Source organism: Gasterosteus aculeatus, chromosome 11 (assembly GCF_964276395.1).
Source record: "Gasterosteus aculeatus chromosome 11, fGasAcu3.hap1.1, whole genome shotgun sequence".
Classification (NCBI taxonomy): domain Eukaryota; kingdom Metazoa; phylum Chordata; class Actinopteri; order Perciformes; family Gasterosteidae; genus Gasterosteus; species Gasterosteus aculeatus.
In genome coordinates this window covers 5,448,632-5,470,609 of record NC_135699.1, presented here as the reverse complement: position 1 = coordinate 5,470,609, position 21,978 = coordinate 5,448,632, and the positions used below count along the sequence as shown (strand labels likewise).

The 21,978-nt window shown below is 48.5% G+C and overlaps 2 protein-coding genes across 3 annotated transcripts in view; both read right to left on the bottom strand.

Moving 5' to 3' along the window:
- smurf2 (SMAD specific E3 ubiquitin protein ligase 2) overlaps positions 1 to 17,893 on the bottom strand; it is a 38,711-nt gene extending 20,818 nt beyond the window's left edge. The window contains exons 1-3 of one of the 2 annotated variants that reach the window (XM_040190501.2): positions 17,368 to 17,893; positions 3,211 to 3,249; positions 2,142 to 2,250 (exon numbers count right to left, since the gene is read on the bottom strand). In XM_040190501.2, coding sequence (XP_040046435.1) covers positions 2,142 to 2,250; positions 3,211 to 3,249; positions 17,368 to 17,419 — 200 coding nt within the window. In that variant the 5' untranslated portion in view covers positions 17,420 to 17,893. The remainder of the gene's footprint in view (positions 1 to 2,141; positions 2,251 to 3,210; positions 3,250 to 17,367) is intronic. The other variant, XM_040190502.2, reaches the window with a different exon arrangement.
- A 621-nt stretch (positions 17,894 to 18,514) lies between these two features.
- Positions 18,515 to 21,956, bottom strand: kpna2 (karyopherin alpha 2 (RAG cohort 1, importin alpha 1)). Its single transcript, XM_040190505.2, has 11 exons — positions 21,587 to 21,956; positions 21,247 to 21,362; positions 21,009 to 21,149; positions 20,632 to 20,720; positions 20,278 to 20,546; positions 20,091 to 20,185; positions 19,711 to 19,974; positions 19,376 to 19,609; positions 19,086 to 19,268; positions 18,827 to 18,976; positions 18,515 to 18,745 (listed from the first exon to the last, which is right to left on the bottom strand). The coding sequence occupies exons 1-11, from the start codon at positions 21,702 to 21,704 to the stop codon at positions 18,656 to 18,658; spliced, it is 1,749 nt and encodes a 582-aa protein (XP_040046439.2). The 5' UTR covers positions 21,705 to 21,956; the 3' UTR covers positions 18,515 to 18,655.
- Positions 21,957 to 21,978: the final 22 nt, after the last annotated feature.

Sequence of the window (21,978 nt, the reverse complement as noted above, 5' to 3'; positions counted from 1 at the left end):
TTTGTGGCTACACAAACATGCCTACCTCCTCCATGCTCTCCTCTTCTTCTTGAACAAGGGTGTAATAACATCTCACCACGTGAATCTGTTGTGGCACATCTGCTAGGGTTGTGGGGGGGGCCCCTCCCTCCTTTAGTCTAAAAACGAACCCTCTGAACGGTTCGCAGAAGTGCATCCCACTGTAATTATCATGCTGCTTACCAAAAGGGATATGAAACAATGGGGCTGTGAGTAAGACGTCTGGACATTTTGAGTCCGTGCCAAACGCCTGTCTGGGGTGCGATGTGAGCGAGCGCTGCAGAGTCAGACAGATGTGAAGGGAGGGAAGTATTGCAACCAAACCCCAGTCCTCTGGATCGGCCTCCACGCAGTAAAAATTCATTAGTCTGGCGAACATTTTTAATACCAGTCATAGGCAATAGAACACACGCACATGCACAAAGCGCACGAGACAATGGGAAAATTGCAATAAAAAGGGGAAAAGGGCGATTTTTAAATACATCATTTTATACGGCAGACTGCATTCATACGAGCGGCATCTTTGGCACAGTTTGTACCAGCTTTATCATGCCAAGAACATACGGTCAAAGGAAAAGAAAAACAGTTCATTACGGCAACAAAGAGAAGACCCGGCGCTGATGTTGGCTTATCAGGACCGCAGCGCGCTGATGTTGTTGAATTGATTGAGGAGCATAAGATCTGTCATTCTAGTAAACAGTGACATTAAGGATCTAGTGAAGCAATTACTGGCGGTTCTGTTGAACTGGGAACTTCTAAAGCAATTCAGCTTAGATGGTGAGGTAAATGGGTGGATGTGTGGGCGTAAATATCTTATTATTATTTTATATCTATATGTTAGGTACAATGTATTTTGAGGACTCCTAATTTGCTGAAAGTAATTGAGTGCCCGCTGAAGGGAGCCTCCATACGCTCACTGTAAAGCTCCTCTAAAAAATACATAATTACATTAATTATAATCATAAAACGATTAATACTGACAAGTATGTCTTTGTTATGCCAACGGTTCATTAATTACAACCATATCCTGTGGTTGCTGGTGATTCAGGACGAGAGGCGTGGCGGCCAGACAGACCGCATCCTGCAACCAAGCTGTAGGGTCACAGTTCGCGGGCGAGTTATCTGGCTGCGAGTGGCTAGACCCCCGGACACACGAACACACACGGCAACGCGCTTTTTACATCATCATACACAATTAAAATGAAAAAACAAGAGTCCCTGCCAACAGCTTTAACGCAGCACGCTGGAGTCAGAACGCCGGGTGTTTGCAGTTAACAAGTGTGAGCCGGCCAGACGGCTTTCTAGCCTCTAATAAAACACATCGGCTGAGAGTCCTGCTGCCACAGACGGTGCAGGAGGCGCTAAGACGTTAACCTGGCGAAGGAGCACCGACCCTTTGCACATAGACTGCAGTCAGCTAAGTCCGCGGCGCTGCCGGGACAAATCGGTGCCGCAAGTCCGCGCTCTCCTCTCCATCGACCCCTTGCACACTCCAGACGCACACACCAGACGCACACACCAGACGCACAGACCATACGCACAGACCATACGCACAGACCATACGCACGTGACTTTTTCCCTTCTTGTCAAATGTGACATGAGCTGCTAATTTAACAGCCTCGCTCGTTGGCTACGCATGGCGGTCGGATAAACACCGGGCGAATACTGGAAACTCTCTCATTTACATTTACGCACCGTGCCTCTTTTATTTATCCTCCTTTTTTTACCTTTAAGGGACAAACCATCCGGGGAAAAGGGCAATGTGAGTGCAACAGGACATGCAAGTGTGTCAGTCGATGGGAGGAAATACTATTGCTTTTCAGTGTCTCCGAACACGGCTCACAGGGACGGTCACAGTGTCGTTGCTGGTGCTGAAGTTGTATCATTACATAACATCGACAAGAGGCCAGATGCAAGAGCTGTTTACATCTGTTACTGTTTAGTTGCTGTTAATGGCACAGCCCGCTGCTTCCTGGTGTGCTCACTCATTGAGATTGAATAAAGAACAACGTTAAAATTGTAAAGCATAGTAATGGTCCCGAGCAGGAGGGGTGGCGGCCTCAAACTGCTGTTTAGATCAGATTAAGGCTCCGGGGAGGTAGGAGCTGGTGTCTGGGACTCACAGGTCGTAGTGTTGATTCCACTTGGGGTCGAGTGTGTTCCTCACAGTGTCTGTGGAGTGGCATTGCCCCGAGCCGTCCACAACCACTTTGGCAAAAGGATCAGGGAGGCCTGCGGGGAGACAGAGGGGGGAAAAATCACATCGACATCCAACAAATCAAATGACAGCGTAGCGCAGTGGTGCTATGGCGATGAATTCAACCGACGCGGTGGTCTCCCCAACGCTGTAGTTCAGCCGCGGGACAATTGGCCTCTTAGTAGTGCTTTTAAACACACGGTAAAACAACTTAATTCGCCTCGCCACTTTCCACAAAATGGTTACCAAAGACAACTCTTGTTTATTTTATCTGTTGTAATGAAAAACGAAGAAAGATCTTAGTCAGTGAATGATTACTGGGTTATCAGGACGAATACCAACCTCCAGACGCTGGCCAACAGCTGGCCAACAGCTGGCTTACAGCTTTGTGGAAAGGCGTCTGCTTTGGGCCGTTTTACATTATTAGACACAAAATGACTCACCCAAACTATTCTACATATTGACAAAACAGACGAGCACATAATGGATGCAGTTCACACAGATGTCTACGGTTTCAGTGCTGCTCTCCAGCAACTCCCTCACTGAGTGTTTGCTCAGCTCCAACGCGCTGGAATGGCAGGAATGGGCACCGCAGAAACCACCTGAGCGAGCAAAAGGCCTTTACATGCTCGCTCACCATGACAGCCTGACCCAAACACACCCAAACACTCGCAACACACGACTGTTACAAAGTCGTTGGTGGGGAAAATTAACTGGGTGTTCTAATGCAAAGTGGCTGCAATGACACGGATGTCGTCAATGTAAAATGCATTCAGTGCATCTTAATGACTCTTTGCAAAACGTTACCATTGAGTATGTATGAATTGAATGAAGTTAAAGTAACAATGTGGACAAAATCCCTGCTTCCAAAACCATCCATCGTTGTTGGATCCTATTGTGCCGTTCAAGAAATTCAGCGGCACAACTTCATATCGCGTGTCATATACTCACAAACACAAGTTGATCATTAACCGTTGTGACTTTCAGATACTTACGGAAGAAGTCCTTCTTCACCAGGTTTTTGGCACACAGGACTGAAAAAGAGAGAGAAAGAAAGAAATAGTTTAGTGTTAATTTAACATTAAAATGAAAAGCAGTTGTTTTTTTACTTGAGAATTTTAGGTTAGAAAAGTGGTGGGGATGTGATTGTTTGGCTACAGGACATTATTGGTCTCGTTCAGAAATCACGTAGGATTAAAAACAGCCAACTTTGGTGCAGAAAACACAAACCAGAATAAGTAAACTACTCCTTAGCTATAGCTTCACAGAAATTCACACTTATAAAAATACTTGAATCTAAAAAGTGTCATTTCAAAATGTAGCCTTTGAGCTAGGGAGAAGAGGGTAGAGGGGGGGTTGGGTCTCTCTTCCCACTTCCAAAAGCAGCCTGGGATTGATCCTAATGAGGGAGGCGGTTGCCGTGGTGATGAGGCGGGGCTCGGTACACCCTGTGTATGTGTGGACGGATAAAGAAGCTCCGTCAACACCTGGACGTCTGGAGCTACAGTCACAGTCTGAGTATTCATTTAAAAAAGAACAGAAATAAAATATATAATTAATCTGGTCTATTTCTACTTTTGAATTGTTTCTCCTATTTTACTTTTAGCTTATTCAGCATAGTGAATCTAAATGTAACTACACCAAAAATATTAAGAGCTTTTCATAAGCAGTGAATCAGAAGTAGATCAGTCTACTCCCAAAATATTGTCTTATTATATTTCCAACAAATTGCACCCATACACAACATTGGCCGTGCCATGGAGGGCTTTGTTTGTATGACAGCAGACTTGTCTGAAGATGGCAGCTGCCATGTGACAGGCGTCATGCTGCCATGTGACAGGCGTCATGCTGCCATGTGACAGGCGTCATGCTGCCACCAGAGCTCTTTTCACACCTTTAATGGTGCGCTAGTCGAGCTCCAGCGCTCGATGTACAGACATAACAACGAGTCAGTTCATGGACCGCAGCAAAGATAAGTGGTGTCTATATTTGATAATGATGCTTTGATGCTTTCCTTTATGTTGTGTAAAACAAGCTACATCAACATTAGGTAATGTTGAAATAATAATAACGGTTGTTCGACCCTGTGCAGGGGGAGAGAGCTCAGAGAAGGCACAGCCATAGAGGCAGACTTAGGACATTCAACCCTCCATTCCAATAAGAAACAAACTCAGACACACACCATGTCAGAGATCATCCTGATCACTTCAGGTCTGAGCGCAAAGTTTTGCTCACCGTGAAACATGTGGGGGGAAGAGGACGGACTCTATGAGAGACGTGTGGGCAAAATGTAAAACACACAAATCACCGGTTTCAGCCGCGTGGAACACACACACACACACACACACACACACACGAGTGTTAAATCAAAGGAACACCATTAAACGAGATAAGGGAGGACAAAAAGAAGACCACTCATTCTCTACTCCAACTCCACTTATCTAATTCATAATCAGGCACAACATGTGCGCCTCCACGTGCACATTAAGGCAACAGGTGTCAGGCGGCCATTGAGTTTTCTACGATGCGTTCGTGATGTTGAGAAAACGGGGACTTGATGGTGCTTCAAGAGGGGGGAAACATTGAGCACTATGCTCCCTGGCTCCCACAAGAGGCGGATAGCAGCGACAGAACATGGAGAGAAACCCACCGGAGCGGGACGTGTGGGGGGGGGGTGGAGGGGGACAATGGTGGCAGGGAAAGCCAATTAGGAGTTGCTGAGGCTCAGGATCCAACTGTCACGATGCGGCTGTCGTTACCCGCCGCCGAAAACAAAGCATCATTATACAAATGCTAGGATGATATACATAGATGATGATGATGATGATGATGTAGCACTGTGGGAGCGTTGGTTTGTGACTTTGCGCGTCGCAGGCAAACCTTGGCGCCGCCACCTCAGCAGCCTTACCCTCTGAAAAGGACAAACCCGTGTCATTATAAACGCACACAAAACACACAGCGGCATGATAGCCGCAGGTATGTGGGCCTCCTGAGACGGCTTTATGTGGCAGTCTGACTAAAATATCCGTTTGCTCGGGGAGGTCACATTGTTCGTTACGTCTGGAAGACACTCAAAGAATACAAGCTGTTTAATTGAAGGCACTACAGCAGGGTGGTTCACACGCGCTACGTGAGCTCAACTGTGGCTCAGTTTAGAGTCCACAGTCCGGGGGGGTTATGCGACGACTGAAAACAGTTTAGATCATATCCATGCTCAAATTTAGAAGTAGTCTTCACCCCCGTACAGTCGTCATGGGCGGGGAAATGAGCTCTAGAGATCCTAAATAGGTTTGTACCAGGCTGTTAACGTGTTTATTTCTGCTGTAAAGTTGAGCATTTTAACATGGGGGCATACGGGGATCGACTCGCTTTAGGAGCAAGCCTCAAGTGGCCTTTTAAGGAACTGCAGTTCTCCCCCCCTTTACACCTTGTGGGCTTCATTTCTCGGCACTGAGGTTCCTGCTCGGTGGAGATGCGATTTACAATGTACACTTCCCCTGATTCCCCCCCTCTGACTCCCCAAGGCCGAGCGGCTGATTCTGCGGGTTGTGGAGGGCCGCCACGTCCCCCTGCTGTGAAACTGTTTGGTTTGATGGAGGTCGCTGCTTCCTCTTCTCTTCTCCATTGGTCTGCATGAATCTAAATCCCCAATTGCACCTCCAGCTTGTGAAATTCACTGAGGATGTTGTTTTTGACTTAAAGCAGGATGATCTGAATTGATGATCTGAACATAGGCCGCGCAGCCAGGAGAGCGGAAAGTTAAAGAAACAATGAAAGGAGAAGGGTCTATTTTATCTGATGATGAAAACATTTAAATCAAAAGCAAAAGGACAAGTCTAGCATGACCCAACATGAATTAACGTCCATTACATTTTGTTCCCTGATACAAAAGCTTTTCAGAATTTCATCAATAGATGGAGATTAATGGTTGACTAATGGCCTCACACACAGAAGGCACCAAAATGATTATGGGAAAGGGGGTTGCGGTGCCAAAAGCCTTCCCTGGGAAATGGAAGAGGGCGAGCGTGCACCTACAGGACAGCATCGTACATTTGTGTTTTATTGGTCGTTATTGGACAAGACACACACACACACACACAAACACACACACACAGACAAATGTAATTACGTGCTCCCTCTCTCCATACCTTAAAAAAGGAAGGGATACACCAACGTCAAGACACACACACACAATCAACCCTGCAAAATGATGCTCGAACCACGTCGGCACAAACCCATTTTTCCAAAATCTTTCACAATTAATATCGGGGCACAATGTGTCATAGTACAAACAGCGTGACAACATCAACAATAAGCAATGTTAGAAGTGAAATTGAATTATAATTTACTGCGGTCTACGGTAACGTCCTGAAATATCATTTTATCCCACAGGCCTCGAAAAATATTTATATTATCAAACTTCCTCCTTCTCGGTCACAATAACGACAGACACTCACACACAGTCCGGAAAGAAATCCCCCCCCCCTCACTCCTACCCCGCGTGTATCACCTCCGCCCATCTAAAATCCTCCGTCGCCATAGCGACAACGAGTATCGAGACGAAGCCGAGAGAAGGGTCTCTCTGTGTCGCCTGCGTTTCTCATTCCAGTCGCACAGCCTCCTGCAGCTCTGAGACGGCCGTGGACATGAAAAAAATAAATAAAGACAATAAACAAAAGGCACCAGCATTACGGGCCTCCATCTACAGTCAGATTTTAGGCTCCCTGAATTTGTCAATGGGTTAGGGTTGTGTTGTTCTCATCCATATCGCCGCTATTTCCACACACTTTCAGAAAGAAACAAGACTCTTGTTAACGTTAACTTCATAGGATAAATGAGCAAAACGGCCACGAAAGTTCAACAGGAGCACAGAAGAAGGGGACGGGGGACTTTTTAACGCACATCTACTTAACGATTCAAATACTAGGAGACTAGTCGCTGACTGAGTGGAAATAAAACCTGGCCGCTCACAGAAGGAGCAAAGGGTGTTGTGTGTTTGTGTGTCTGTGTGCTGTCTGCATTTTATTAGCCAAATGGCTTTCCACATTACTGCCCCCCCCTGACGACAGCAGACAAAGCTAAAAAACCTCTATAAATCACTACTGGTTTTCAGCTGTTTTTTTTCGCTCCGTCCGTGCAGGAAGAAGCCGAGACACTAACGGGCAAAGTTCTCCACCTGTGGGGTGGGGGTTTGGGGGGGGGACGGACAGACCCGGTTTCTCACAAGCGACCACACAAAGAGCCCCACTGTGCAGGCGAATCAATGAAGTCAGCCCAGACGCAAGCCAAACACCTGGGGAGGGAGAGGTCACGTGACGTCTAGAGCGAAGGGGAGGGGGGGTGGGGGACGTTGCCATGGTAGCTATCGCTTAGGGGGTGTGGAGGGGGTCTGTTTTCGTCAAATCTGTCTGGAAACGTGACCTATTATTAGGGGGGGGGGGGTATCAGCCGCTCTTCTCCTTGCGTGGAATCTTCAACCCCGCCAGCTCAGGTTGACCCCGATCCGAACCTCCCTTCCTGTCCACCTGGTTCCTCCAGTCGAGTGCGCTGACCCGACCCGCCAGACAGTCTGACACACACATCTTCTGGGAACACTCCCCCCCCCCTCAAGGCCCCCCAACCTTTCCTCTGCGTGTCTGACGGCTCGTCTGACTGCCCTGTTTTGACTGCAGGCCCGGGGGCCGTGCGGTCTCATGCACAGCATTGTTCTCCTATAAACAAAAGGCCTCCTCCTTCCCGACCTCCGGGAGACTTGAAACCTTAGAGGGGGGGACCTTGAATGACAAGTGCCGATGGCTGTACTGGCGGATCCACTCTAACCGTCCTGCTAATCACGGATCCTTCTGCCGTGACAGCCGCGCTTGCTGATGTCTGGTCCTGCAGGCTCCTGCTGGAGCTTCGCTGCAACGTTACAGACAAGCAGTCCGGCACAGGAAGGAAATTAGGCCCACTTTTCAATTTCAATTTGTAGATGAACAAACTATGCCCAAAGAAACCAAGGGCCTCAGTCCTGTGGGAAACACTGAGCTTCCGGTTGCTTTAATATCGCCTTCCGTCTCCGGGGACGATGTAAGCGAGCGGAAGTGCAGCAAAACCCTCGCCATCTCACGAAAGCTGACACCAAATAACAAACCCCTGGAAAAAAAAACCCTCTGTCTCGCTGGTCGTCCCCGGGTGCCACAAACAGACTGCGCTACGACTGCATGTCGTTACAGGGCCGGTTTCGGAGCGTCAGCCACAGAGGCTGCCGCGCGAGCTACTCCCATTCATGACAAAAGTGGGATGCTTTTTAAAGACCTGGCGACACCACTTAGCCTCGGCCCTTAACCGCAGTCAGGCAGAATGCAGTGAGGGAGCGGGGTAGGATTTCAACAGAGTCCGACTCTTCACGGGCCAACCGTGGAAATGTGGTTTCGGGCAGATTGATTTGTAGACACCCCATCTCGGGCTTTTTATATCTCAGCAAATTCACTTATGTAGTATGAAAATCTGATAAGATTCCTTCTGGCCACATAACGCAGGTATTAGAGTCGTTGGCGGCAGAGTGAGCCTGGAACTACCAACTGCCAGGAAAATCTTCAAATAACTCTAAAGGGACCTGCAATTTCCAGGATTCATAAAATAGAGATGGAAAAAAAAAGAGTAAGGAAATCTCCTTCTGCATCATTTTCCTAGTGAGAGGAAAACAGAGAAGGTACATTTCAACAAACTGACCGGACTGATCCCTGCTTTCCACGTTAAAAAAAAAGTCATTCAAAGACATGCTCCATGTCCTTCCCCCACGTGTCCTCGACAAGAGGAAGAGCAATCTGAGCGAGGAGGAAGCCACCGGCAAAACGTATTAACAAACAATCCCCGCGACGGACACAGACGATCCCGGGACTCCTGTTACACACTGGCGCTAAAGGACGTCGGGGGACGTCTGTTGCACAGACTCACCGTAAAGGGAAAAAAAAGAGGACAGAAGACACGCATCTTGCCCCCCCACCCTTCCATGGCGTTGGAGGGAAGCCATCTATCATCATCCATCACCAGCTCCTGCTGGAGAAGCAAGGAGGGTCCTCGAGAAACACGCGGTCACACGGACCGGCGAGGACGACGGCGCTGATCTCTGGGCGGCGGGCCAAGAGAAAGACACATCCGCGAAGTTGGGTTTAGTTTGGGATTGGTTTACAGCGGCGCGGCCAAAATACGCTTTCATACGGTGGAGATTCAATGGCGCTCGGTGACAGATGACTCTGGGCTGAACGGGGACAAACCCCGACGGGACGGACAGCCGGGGGACGGTCGAGTGGAATCTGCGAAACTAGATTAGAGCCCCGGCGGTCACGCGATTGATGACAGAGTTGGACGACATGATCATTAATATGACGAAAAAGATGGAAAATAATGCTCAAAATGGCATGATGATGTGGGAAATAAAAATACTTTGGTTAGTGAAGTAGAGATCTTGCGGGATAACACATTATATTTGGACTGTTGGTGAAAGGAACAAAACAACAAGCACATGTTTGTGCCATTTTATGAACAATATGACAATGATGATATGATCAATCAGCAGCCTCATCCATAATGACATCATTAAAAATCTTTCAAGCGGGACCAAACACGTGACCCTTTACCGGTCACGGTCTGCAGGACACACCTGTCATTTAATCTGGACTCTTTCAATAAAAACAAAATCATGCAAACTCAACTCATACAACAGATTCTCTCAAGGTGACGTGAGGACTTCATCTCCCTTGTTTGAGCACATGAGGGGAAACTCATCACACACATTCACCCGTGAAAGGAAAGGGGCTGGCAACAGCTGCGGCGCGAGAACATTTCAGCCACCGTACGTCACCTTTTTCCCTGCGCGATACACTCCAAGGTAATTGCATAATAGCCGAGTCCACCCCAACTATTTTTGGCCGGCAAATAGTGGGAAACCGCGCTGTGGCGGCGACTCCTCGCGGCGACTCCTCGCGGCATTCCTGCCGCAGGGCGTTCGCCCTCTCTTTCAACTTCTGTGCGCCGCGTCGTTCCAAACGGAGAGTCGTCCAGACGAGCGAAGTCGAGCAGACGTCGGCGCTTCGGTAAGCTCGCATGGCCGCAGGCCGGGACCCGGAGTGTTTTTTTTACGGTGGCTGCTCGACTCCCTGAGCTTCTTTGCTCCGTTCGGCCCCTCTCTGATGTAATGGAGGAGACCAGAGGAAGGCCTGGATGGAGAAGGGGTGGGGATGTTGGGACAGCACCAACTTATTTGACAGGAATCCAGTGGCATGCCGGTAATGGCTCTTCGCTGAGGCGTTTCTAGGAATGATTTCACTCCTTCAGGTGGAGGCGGTGTGTTACATCATTACCTCCCGGTTCTGTCCCCCCCCCTTGGCGTTTTGGGGGATCAGGAAAGCAATCCTGCTGCAATCGGAGATCACAGCTGCACTTTCTGCAGCTGTTTCCTGAGAGTATGGACGCCAATACAGTTAAATTCCTTAGAAATATCGGCTGATGTGTTCTTCACTCTAACCATCACAACCGTAAAGACAACTCGTAATGTCTGAAGTTCAACCAAATGTGTAAAATCCAAAGAAGGCAGCAGAACGTCAAATTAGCTGAGAATGTTTGGCATCTTTTCTTCACTTTTCTTTAACTTGAAGAACTATGAATTGATGATCTGTCAACCGACTAATTATCTCATTTGTCATTGAAAAAGAACTAAACACAATGAGCCGTTGTTCTGGACGTAGTTTAGAACAACAGGCGGCTAAAAGATGAAGCTTTTATATCCACAACCTCTCCTGCGCCATCCTCCATCATCATCCTCGGCAACGATCAACAGGAACCAGCACTGAAAACTCGCTCAAACCAAATGTTGGACTCTTGATCAAGAAGCGTGACCAGAATGCCGCCATGTGCAGGTGCACATGGTTATACACGGACACGGCTTTCGTGCTGCAGCTCATGTTTAAATCAGATGACAGCACGTCTGGAGGACACGCGTCATCACGTCTGACCCAAATTTAGCCTGGCTGCAATGAAATCATCTCTCACAGCTCTGCTCGCCAGGGGGCGGTTATTTTTAACGTGGGGGTCCAGACAAATGTCATCAAAGCTGTGGGATCTGCCAAATGCCGTATTAACATATGGACTGACCCAAAATATGGACCTTCAAACATGACCTTTGAGATGGAATAAAAAAGAAAAAAAAAAAGAAATCACAAGCCGTAGCTTTGTTTCTTAATTCATCTGAAGGCCGAACAATGGCTTCATTCATGCGTGGGAAACCAAGGTGGCATCAAAATTCATCTCCACCAGAACACTGATGTGGCCTTAAGCTCTGGGCAGTTAATTAGTACTTTGAGCGCTGCGCCTCTAATAATGAAAGAAGTAACAGAAAATTACAGTGTGAGAGCCGTCACCAGTCTGGCTCTCACACTTCTGGATCGTTTTCCTAAAGAATGTCCTGCTTACAATTGATAGGGACTACCCGCGGGCCCCCAGACATATTTTGGATTCTTTGGTCCAAGAGTGTTGAAATATCACATCTCTATGCATGTGCAGTCAGATACATATATATATATATATATATATTTTGGGACTAGTCGGGAATCCTGTGGTGTATTTGTCCGACTTGTCCATTTGAAACGTGATCCAGTGTGAACATAAACATCTCTCCTACGATCTCGTCTCCTCCGGAGGAGCTGTTCAAACGCCAGGGCCAAGGCACGGATGGGGACGCCTTCAGTCAGCTGTTGCCGTCTTGCGGCTTTCGCACCCCCTCCATCTGTTTGAGGTTAGTTGGCGTTAATTGCATCAACCCGTGTTCGTCCGGCTGTGGAGCGGGGCGCCTCACGTCGGAGGCTTGTTCTCAGGTTACCGTCCTTCATCAGATGGCTCGGCACCGAGCGGTTGAACCGACCGTCGCACGGGATGTGGGTTATTTGTCAGAGCCGATTGCACTGTGCGCAAAACCTTCTGAGGGATCTCACCCGGCCACACGGCTGGGAGACGCCAATAATCATAGACACCCCCGATAAAATAAATGACCAGCTGGGGAAACCAGCCTAATACCCGCGAATCAGAGGAAAAAGGGACCAGTACGATAACAAAAGAAAATAGTTCTATAGGACCAGCTGGTTCAAGCGGCTCCATTTCTTGCATTCTTTTCGGGAGTTGAAAAGGAAAGGAACAAAACCCGCCCCATTCTGATAGGCGACCTCCAGCTCTCCATTTGCTGTACGTCGTCCGAGCGACGCAAAGGTCTCATAGCTTTCATTCCATCAAGAATAAAATATACACACACAAAAAATATGTGACACCAGAATTGGCATGTCTGCCACTGGTGCTCTTCACAGAAAAGAGCAGGTTCGCCCTGAGCACCTGTGATAGACGTGAAATGGTCTGGAGAGGCCGAGGAGAACGCTATGCTTCCTGCAACATTGTTCAGCTTCTTTTTGGTGGGTCAGTGACAGTCTGGGGAGGCGTATCCATGGAGGGACGCACACCAGGACAGAATCCTTGAACCTATGGTGGGACCCGGAGGTTGAGCTGACCTTCCAACTGGATGTCGTGGCGCCTTTGGACAGTAGGTGTGAAGAGAGTAAACTAGTCTGTTGCTAGTCAACTTCTCCTTATATTGACATACTAATCACACAGAGCAGCCAGCGCGGCTTGAAAAATCGCCTCTCCGCGGCGTTTGGGCATTGCTGCAAAGTCCCTGTGACTTTTGAGGGTGCCTTCCACTACATTGACACCAAAGGACTCGATGGTGCACATCACAACGACGTCTGAGCAGGCCGATAAACTCCACTCCCACAGACTCTTTGTTTTTCAAGACTTTTTGAAACTCCCTCTGGAGTCAATGATAGCGGTTACAGAACCCTTTCCCATATGCAGCCTTCACATTATCACACAGTGCAGGTTTTCTTCGTATCATGCGATACACGCTAACTTTAAATGTCCTTGGTTTACTGCAGACTAACTGGGTTCTAGCCAGACATTGGATATGCATGCAGTCGCCTGCAATGAATATATATATATAGAAAAAAGTAGCCACGGGTGGAGTTTGTAACTTCAAAGGCAGTTTGGGAAGTAGTTTGGGAAATAGGCGAGAAATAACAAGAGCCCGAGACGCACGAAGAACTGCCAGGTTGTGAGATGGGATAACAAGAATGAGTTCCCCGCACTCACACTCACTGCTAATCCAGTTCTGACCCATTAACCGCCGCAGACAGGTTAACAGGCCTTTGAAGAAGGACTTTCCCAAACCACCCGGGAGGATTAGCACGTCTCCAAAGCCAAAGACTCGCCGGCTGCAGTCTTTGCCCTCCGACGGCCCTGCTGGAGGCGTCCTGGCTGAATACACCGTACTAACTTCAATTCTTTGGGATCTTTTATTTACCACGGCCTCTGGCGTACCGGCTACAAAAAACGCAGATGAAAAAAAGCAAGGCGTTTGGTTGCTCTTTTAGAGCAACAGGAGGCTGGAAACAACAGAACAAAAGGTTGGAATTGGTATCTCACTGTATTTATTTGTAGTTAGATGAAATTCATTGCACTGATGTTACACATTTTGAATGCTGGCATTAATCCATCACAATGGTTCAGTCATCAGCCGCTGGTGAGTCAGAACCAGCTTCCTCTTCTCACGGGACCAGCTGATTGCATATTCTGCAGTCCTGAATCATCCGTTCATTTTCAGCTAACACCTTCAACCATTTACCATTATTTACTCAACATGTGGATTCAATGGATTTTTTTCATGTATCATTACAGCTACAACCTCTGGACGAAGTGGCCCTGGTTGGGCGAACCCTGCTGTAAACAGAGAGATGGGCATTCTCTCAGGCTCCAACAGAAACAGGATGTGCACGGACCGGAAAATATCATCGGTTGTTTACAAAGCAGCTCTGCTCAGGCCGGAAGAGCCAAGCTCACCAAACCACACCAACAGAACCCCTGGGAGCTCGGCAATACGAGCAACATGCGGGACGTCCCGCCGAGTGACTGGATTTCTTCACTTTATTATCAAAAGGGGAGTGTCAAAGGGGATCAGAGGGGGGTCTGGGCTGTTCTGCTCCTCACAAGTGTTGGGTCCGGGTCTAGCCGCTCTCCCCCTGCCACATCTGGTCTCCTCAGGGCTGTTGCTGGCGGCGGGTGAGGCGGAGACACCGCAATAGGGCTTTCTGCTCATGGGACAGCAGCTGGAGCAACAGGAAAGCCCACTCCGGCCAGTCAATTCATTGATTGAACAGTTTGAAATTAAAGAAGACTGGGAAGGAAAATGTCTACAAAAGGCGATGATTGAATCCTTCACACACAGAAGATCCCGCAGTTTTTTTCCTCTCGTTTTCTTTAACATCTTGTTAAAGCGAAAACGTTTGCTCCAAACGCACGTCCGTGGAGAGCTGCTGGAGCGAAAGGTTCACCGCTGTGTTTTACCGTGAATCCCGTCTGAAAACCCAAATCGCTTCCATACAACCACGGCTCGGCCTGAGAACCACATGGAGGAACCAAAGCCCCATCTGTACCCAGCTGTGGGGGGTTTCTTCTTTGATTTCCCATCAGCCAAAGACACCCCCCCCACCTCCCACCCTTAATCTGTAGACTAGTCAGACCAAGCTGACAGACCTAAGCCTTTCACTGAAAGCCCCACACAGGGGCCAGTGTGACCCCCCCCCCAGGGCCTTTGTTGCATCTTCAAAATAAGTCTGCTCTATTCTCAAGCAGCATCTGTGTCGATATAACTGCCAGTCCACTAACAAGCTGAAAGAAGAGGAAATATTTCATCAAAAACAAAAAGACGAAATCCTGCTCTGATCCTGTAGAACGACACAAAGAGAGAGACGGCCAGGGACACAGAAAGAATCAGTGAGCGCCTTGAAGCTTGGTTCGCGAGGGTGGTGTCTACTTTAGGCTTACAGTCGGAAAGAACCGGGCCGACGCAGAGGAAGAGGTGGGAATGCAAATGGGGAGTTGTGGGGAATCCCTCCGAGATAGCTCTCCTCGCTGGTCTGCGCCGCGCCAAAGAATTCAGATGAGCAAACCACATGCTCAACAGAGTCACACGTAAGCTCCTGACTGAGACACAAAAAGGAGCAGACAAACGTCAAGAATCCGAAAGCGGAGCAGAAAATCCATCAACCATCAGCTATTATATTATTCCGTCGCACGTCTCTTGACAGAACGTCAATGACTCGACTTTTCAAGGAGTCCGATGTGACGGATGGAAAAGGACGCGTTCCCACTCCTGCGATCAGATGAGAGGGAGCGGTGTGACTCGGCATTCAGCTGGCGCCGTTAAATCTACGGCTGCACGGGAAGCGGTGCGAATGACGCCCGCGTGCGACGGGACTCACGAATGATTAGACCAAAAGCAACGAGCCGGGCCGCAATGATGCAACTTGTGGCCGGGCGGATGGTGAGTGTCGTGCCATTAGCTGTTTGTGTCACGTCATTTCGGAGCGATCCGCCGAGCCGCCTAATGGAAACACGTCTTGGGTCGTCAAGGGGCAATTTTCACCCCGAGTGTTAGTTTTAGCAGCCCGCTTGCCGTGTTTTTCCAGTTTTATAGATGGCAAACATCTGCAACGTCTGGTGCAAATGGACAAGAGGGGAGTGTGGGGGTGTGGGGGGGTTGTAAGCAAGTTCAGAGACGCTTACAGCACAAACAGCCACGGGTCTGTTTAAATGTAGCAGCTCATCATTCACATCCTGCCAGGAAACAAACTCATCTGCAGCCTGGTGTCAAAAAAAAAGAAGAAGAGAAGACACACGACTGCAGATGACAACGTGGGACTACAATGTGGCAAGGACCCTCTCTGGGCCCATGGCTCCCCATGCAGCAGTCTAATCAGCCTGCTGTACAGAGAGAACATCGTGCACAGGGGGAAATTGTGTCATTTTTGGAGCAGGTGGTCTGTGGTCTCGCTGTTTGTCTCAGCATTCCACTGGGAGACGGCGGCGGCGATGGCAAACCAACAAGCTGCGAACTTTTACTCTTCCAACTTGCACTGCAAATACGCTTTGTACATCACGTAAAATGAATCCCACGAATGATGGGTACCTATTTTTTCCCTCTGTACAATTCACCTTATTCCATATTGTCCCATGAACGACTTCAGACTATGTATATATATTTATAAATGTCCTTGGCCGTCTCGCATCTCCAGCTCATCGTCATCCCTCCTCGCCGTTCCCACTTATCATATCAGAAACAGCACTGGCTCAATTATATATTTGTGAGCACTCCAAACAGAAGAAAATGCCTGGAATTGGTTTCTGGTCCGTCTCTGGATACACATCGAAAAAGTGCAGCTGTCTCCCAGTCAAACAGTGGGCTCCCGTTTAAACTTGTGTGTGTGCTGCTTTTATCTAAAAAGACACAGTCCAAACAGCTGAGTTGGGGAGGAGGAAAAATGCTGTACAAGTCTGAGCTCAGAGCAGAATGTTCTTTTTTTAAAGAGGATGCAGTCACAACTCATTGGAGACCGGCTTGAACCACAATGTCAATCAAAGGAGGCATCTGTCTGTCGGTCAGCGGGCGGCTGTGGGACACAGACCGGTGACCTGTGGAGCTGAACCATCATCTCAACCGAGGATGGTTCCTCGCGTCAAGGCTTCATTTGGCGCTAGCCGGCTAAGCTAACGTCGGCTAGCCAACTTTGCCCGAGCCGGTGTGTCGGCACAGCGGCGTGACAGCGTTAGTGGGAGAGCTCTCTGGTGTTGTCATTGTGTGTCTATGGTGTGTGGGTTTGGGAGGACGTGCGAGACGTTATCACGCGTTTGGGTCCCTTTAAAGTTATAGCAACTATTTAAAATGCCAGAGCAGCACAATACATTAGCTAGAATACTTTGGGACCCGTGTTATGGCTGGTGGTGGTTACTGGCGACAGCCACTGGGTCGGGACTATGTCCAAGAACCATAATATCCCAAATCAGCCGCGTATGTCGGTCAGTCCTCCGGTATCAGTTTGTACTGAGAAAATAATGAACGCTAATACTTAAAATGCATCGCTGCCATTGACAAAATCGTGGGAACACAAGGGTGAAGAACCGGCGGAAAGCCAACTCCATGGCCCATGGGAACGATCCCATCCAGCAAATACACGCATCCTCCTAGCTAGTTTGTCTAGGAACATACTTGGGGGGTTAGAAGCATTGCTAGCTACCTGTTAGTCGCAGCTTCACAGGGCCGTTCCGCCGGGCTCCTTGGTTAGACATCTCCTCCCGGTTCCAGCCTCCACCACTCGTAATAAAAATGTGTGGCTAGCAGTAAAAAAAATAAGGTTTATCAAGCTCTCCGCCAGTTTTAGACAATAATGGAGTCACGGCATTGTGGCCCGGATGTGAACCGCACTGCCATAGCGATCGCTCACAATTACAAACAAAAAAAAAAATAACGAAATCGCGAGCGTAGCAAAGTGCATTTACTACGACTGGCAGCTCCCGGGGGGGAGACTCGGAGGGCGGGCAGCCGGGGCGACGCTTGCGACGCGGGGTCAGTCTTCACATCCTCGAGCGCAGCCTCGGTCCTCCTCGCCGCGCGCGCACAGCTGAACTGTTGAGCCTCCGGTGAGGATCCGCTCCAGGAGGCTGCTGCTGGGAGCTGTCCGGTGACCACGACGTCATAGGGGAGGGGGGTCTCCAACATGTGGCACCTCGGTTATTCACACACTGGCCTCAGTGTTGTCCTCGGGCTGGCGATGGGCTTTCCACTTTGATGGCTTCAGTAAGTACAGATTTACATGTTTGATGACAATTTAGGACTTTTAGTACAGAAGCTAGAGAAGTCTGACAGACACCGGTCACAATAGTGGGCTCTTTGGAATATAAAAAGGAAATTGAGCCTATCAGATTCAACTAATTTACAGTGGATTGAACCGTAATACTGACAGTGAACCAACATGTTTAATACTAAAGGAGCCACCACGAATATGAAATTGTCAGACATTAAAAGAAAGTGCACGTCCACATTCTGAAACTTACCAGTTTTCCAAGACAATGTCATTATTGCGGGTATGAAGCATTAAGGTTACTCAAAAAGGTAAAGTGCTTTGTGTTTATTGCATGCACATTATTGGTGGTTACTAGTCATAAAATGCCTACAAATCAGTTGGATGGGCTCACTCACCAAGAAAGCTCAACTATAAAAACATTTGAGTAAGGAAATAAAAAAAATCAAGACAAAGTTTGGATTTACAGAGATGCTCCTGTAAATCCAAAGCCATTGAAAATACTATCTTGTTTGTTTAGAATATACTTTGAATGAAGCAATAAAGTAGACTTAACAGGGAAAAATAAAAAATATACACAACACATGATCCGACAACTTTATTTACAATCATGTTATTTTTCCACATTAAAAGGTATGTACAATACATACAAAAGAACAATTACATGAAGAAAAGACAAACAGTAGAAACAGACAGTAAACTTGAGAAGTATTAGACTGGTAATCTAGAAGTTGAAAGAGTTCTGGTTTTCACTGATATTAAATGCATAACCGTCATCCGTAGCTTCTGGAACCACACTCTGCACCACCTCGTCCTTTAATGAACAGAAAACAAAAGTATGCAATAAAAAACGCGTACAAAAAGTTAATGAGTTATTTTTAAAAAAGCGACTTACCTCGTCAGAGAAGTATTTCTCAATCAGATTGAGGGATGCTTTGTAGATCATCTCATTCTCATGAGACTGCAGCGCCTCAATCTTGTCCAGTCCGCCGCATTCTTCCACCATTAGACCCAGCTTGTCTGACTCTCCAATTTTGTCCCCGGCCTGGTAGGAAAACACAGAATAGACTCATTTCAATCCCTGCAAGGACCATTACACTCAAAGCCGTCAAAACAGATAACGCACATCTGTATTCCTCCATGAAAGTACTCACCATGAAGATATTTGTAATGGCATCCAAGATGACGAGAACAATTTTACTGTCCTTAGAGGAGAGGAGATTCAGGAGAGGCTCAAGCACATTGGCTTGTACGAGGTAAACCACCTGCTCAACGGTGCCCCCACTGGTGAAGTTTGTAACTGCCCACACTGCCTCCTTCTGAGTTTTGTAATCACCCTGCAAAGAAAGGACAAGAGAATGATGAGCCACAGACATAAAACGTTAAGACTGACATGGTGTTGACTTACTCGCTAACGCGCAAACACAATCAAAGACGAACATACCTCCACCAGTGTGTTGACCAGGTAAGGTACGAGGCCTGCGTCGATGACCTCCTGGATTTGGCCGTCTTTCCCTGCTGTGATGTTGGACAGAGTCCAGGCGGCCTCCTTCTGAATGTTGGCCTTCTTGTGGCACAGGAGCCGGGGGAACATGGACAGGGCCCCGGCATTCAGCACCGCCTGGGTCTGCTCATCTGTGCCAGTCACAATGTTGCCGATGGCACGCAGCGCTGGCGTCTGAGAGGGAGGGGGGGATAAGAGGGGATGTCATTCTTTGGCCTGCAAGAACCCACAGATGTGGCACACAGATGCACATGCTGGAAGAATTGTATACGTACAACGACGGGCAGCTCTTCAAAGCCCAGCAGATTCACCAGGCGAGGAATCAATCCAGTCTGGACCATCACCTCGATGCGGTCATTAGAGCCATCGGTCAGGTAGGAAACTGCCCAACACGCGTCGGCCAACACCTCCCGGTCATCATGGTGCAGCAGGCGAACCAGAGCTGGTAGGATCTGTTGTACCGCGGTCATAGGGGGGGAGGGGTTCTTGTTGCGACAGAGGTTAGACAGCGTCCATGTGACATTCCGCATGTAGCCAGTCTGCAAAGGAAATAAAGTAGAGGAGATGGGCTGGTGTTAGTTTGAGATGAGGCGGCACGCTGGTTGCGTTGGAGCACCCTCTAGTGGGCAGAGGGGGGGATGAATGAGATGCTTACACTGAATGCAGACAGGTCAGGGACTGCCAGCAGACTGAGCAGAGGGGCCACAGCGCCATGTTTAATGACCCGGTCTCTGAGAGCCGACCCGTCACCTACAAGACAAATGCATTTACAGGACTTTGCGTCCAGCCAAGTAGTGGCGAGAAAACCCAGACAAATTCTATAAACAAACATCACCAGTTACCTGCAATGTTTCCAAGGGCCCACACCGCTTGCTCGCTGATGTGCTGGTGCTGCGAGGTGACCAGGCTGATGAAGGCGGGGATGGCCCCGCCCTCCACCACCGCAGCGGTCTGGTCACATGTCCCAGAGGCGATGTTGGTCAGAGCCCACGAGGCCTCAAACTGGATCGGAGGACAGTCGACCAGCCCCAGGAAGGAGACAAACTTGGGGATCAGGCCGGCACTGATCATCTGGTTGATGGGGGGGTTCTTGTCACGAGACAGGAGCTTCCTGCAGTCGGGCAGTACGGTAAAAGTCAGTCACCATGGGAGTAGTGAATAGTTAAGATAGCGCTAGTTATTAAATAGTCACTAACCTGGCAGCCTGCGTAGCCTGAAGCTGGGACTCAACGTCGCTGCCGTTCACACCAGAGACGATCTCTTCAACGGTCCACTGTCTGGCGGCCTGCCGAAGGGGAACAATGAGTTTGGATTATCTAACGTGTTCTGGCCAAATATCCCCGATAGACATATTAGGAGTTGGTTTTAACCAAGTATTTTGAGGGTGGGGTCTGTGTTGCTTGAACACTGGCCAGTAGATGTTGTGATTTAAAAAAAACACAGGTGTCTATTTATACACTGATGAAGCCATAAAAAGCCTCAACGCTTTATATGTGTAAGTGGTGTGCACCTTTATGTAAAATAAACGGTTCAAAAGAATCAAACAAAAATAAATGTAAACAAGGAGGCATACCAGGCAGTTCTGAGTCCTTTCCTGTAGAGGAGAAGTCGCCTCGTCGGGAAACGCAGACACATTTCTCCTCTTGAACATCTGGTCATCTTTCTTCGCCTTGCGGAGCTCCACGTTCACCTCCACCCTCCTGCGGCGCAGCTCCTGCGTTCGTTTGAGGCAAAGTCAACTTTTAACTTCCTTTTTTTTTTAAGTGCAACTGGCGCCACACGAAGCCGCCATGACGCAACGAAGTACTCACGTTGGCATCTTTGCCTTTGTTCTTGAACTTGTTCAGACGTTCCACGTTCTCAGACATTGTTTCAAGCGACCAGGAGACGAAGCGGCAGCGAAACCTCGTGTCGTGCGGAGTTATTTCTGCGGACAAAGAGGGTTTTAAGATGTTAGCTAACGTACAAGTAGCCCGCGCCGATGACAAACACGTCACGCCGTCGCTTTGACGCTCAAATAAACCTGCCAACAGCTCAGCGAGGTTCACAATGCGGTCACCACCAACAGGGAAAAACCGTCAAAACGCCGCCAAATTCAATAACACGGCGTTAATTTGAGTATGACCGTGCGGGCGTTTGACACGCGCTTACCTAATCCTCGCTCAAGTGGATGTGGTATCCGGAAAATGCCGCACGGAGCTTTAAATTCCTGCAACAAAACCACCTGATTGGACCGTTCGAGCAAAAGCATCCGGCCGCCTCCGTTCATTGGACCGTTTCAAAAAATCACAGGACACGCAGGAAATGTCGTCACCGCGCGGAACCATCGCGATATCTCCTCGCGCGGGATTATGCTGGGTTAAATCTGACTCTGGGTCGGTGCTGCGGCCTGCTCTGTACCGTTTTCAGCCATAGACTGCGGGGTGAGCTGTTCCTGGATCGGTGCATTCCGCGCTCGGTGTGATGAACACTTAAAAAAAATGGCTTCAAATGTTCCATGTGTCTTCTTTTCATTTATTCTGGAATGTCACAAAGTTTTAATT

Bases quoted from the DNA above. Each gene is read 5' to 3' on its own strand.
- kpna2 (XM_040190505.2), bottom strand. From the start codon at position 21,704: ATGAACGGAGGCGGCCGGATGCTTTTGCTCGAACGGTCCAATCAGGTG. The intron at 19,975-20,090 runs GTAAGCATCTCA...TTTCCTTTGCAG, and splicing joins CTGACCTGTCTGCATTCAGT to ACTGGCTACATGCGGAATGT. The intron at 19,610-19,710 runs GTACGTATACAA...CCTCCCTCTCAG, and splicing joins TTGAAGAGCTGCCCGTCGTT to ACGCCAGCGCTGCGTGCCAT.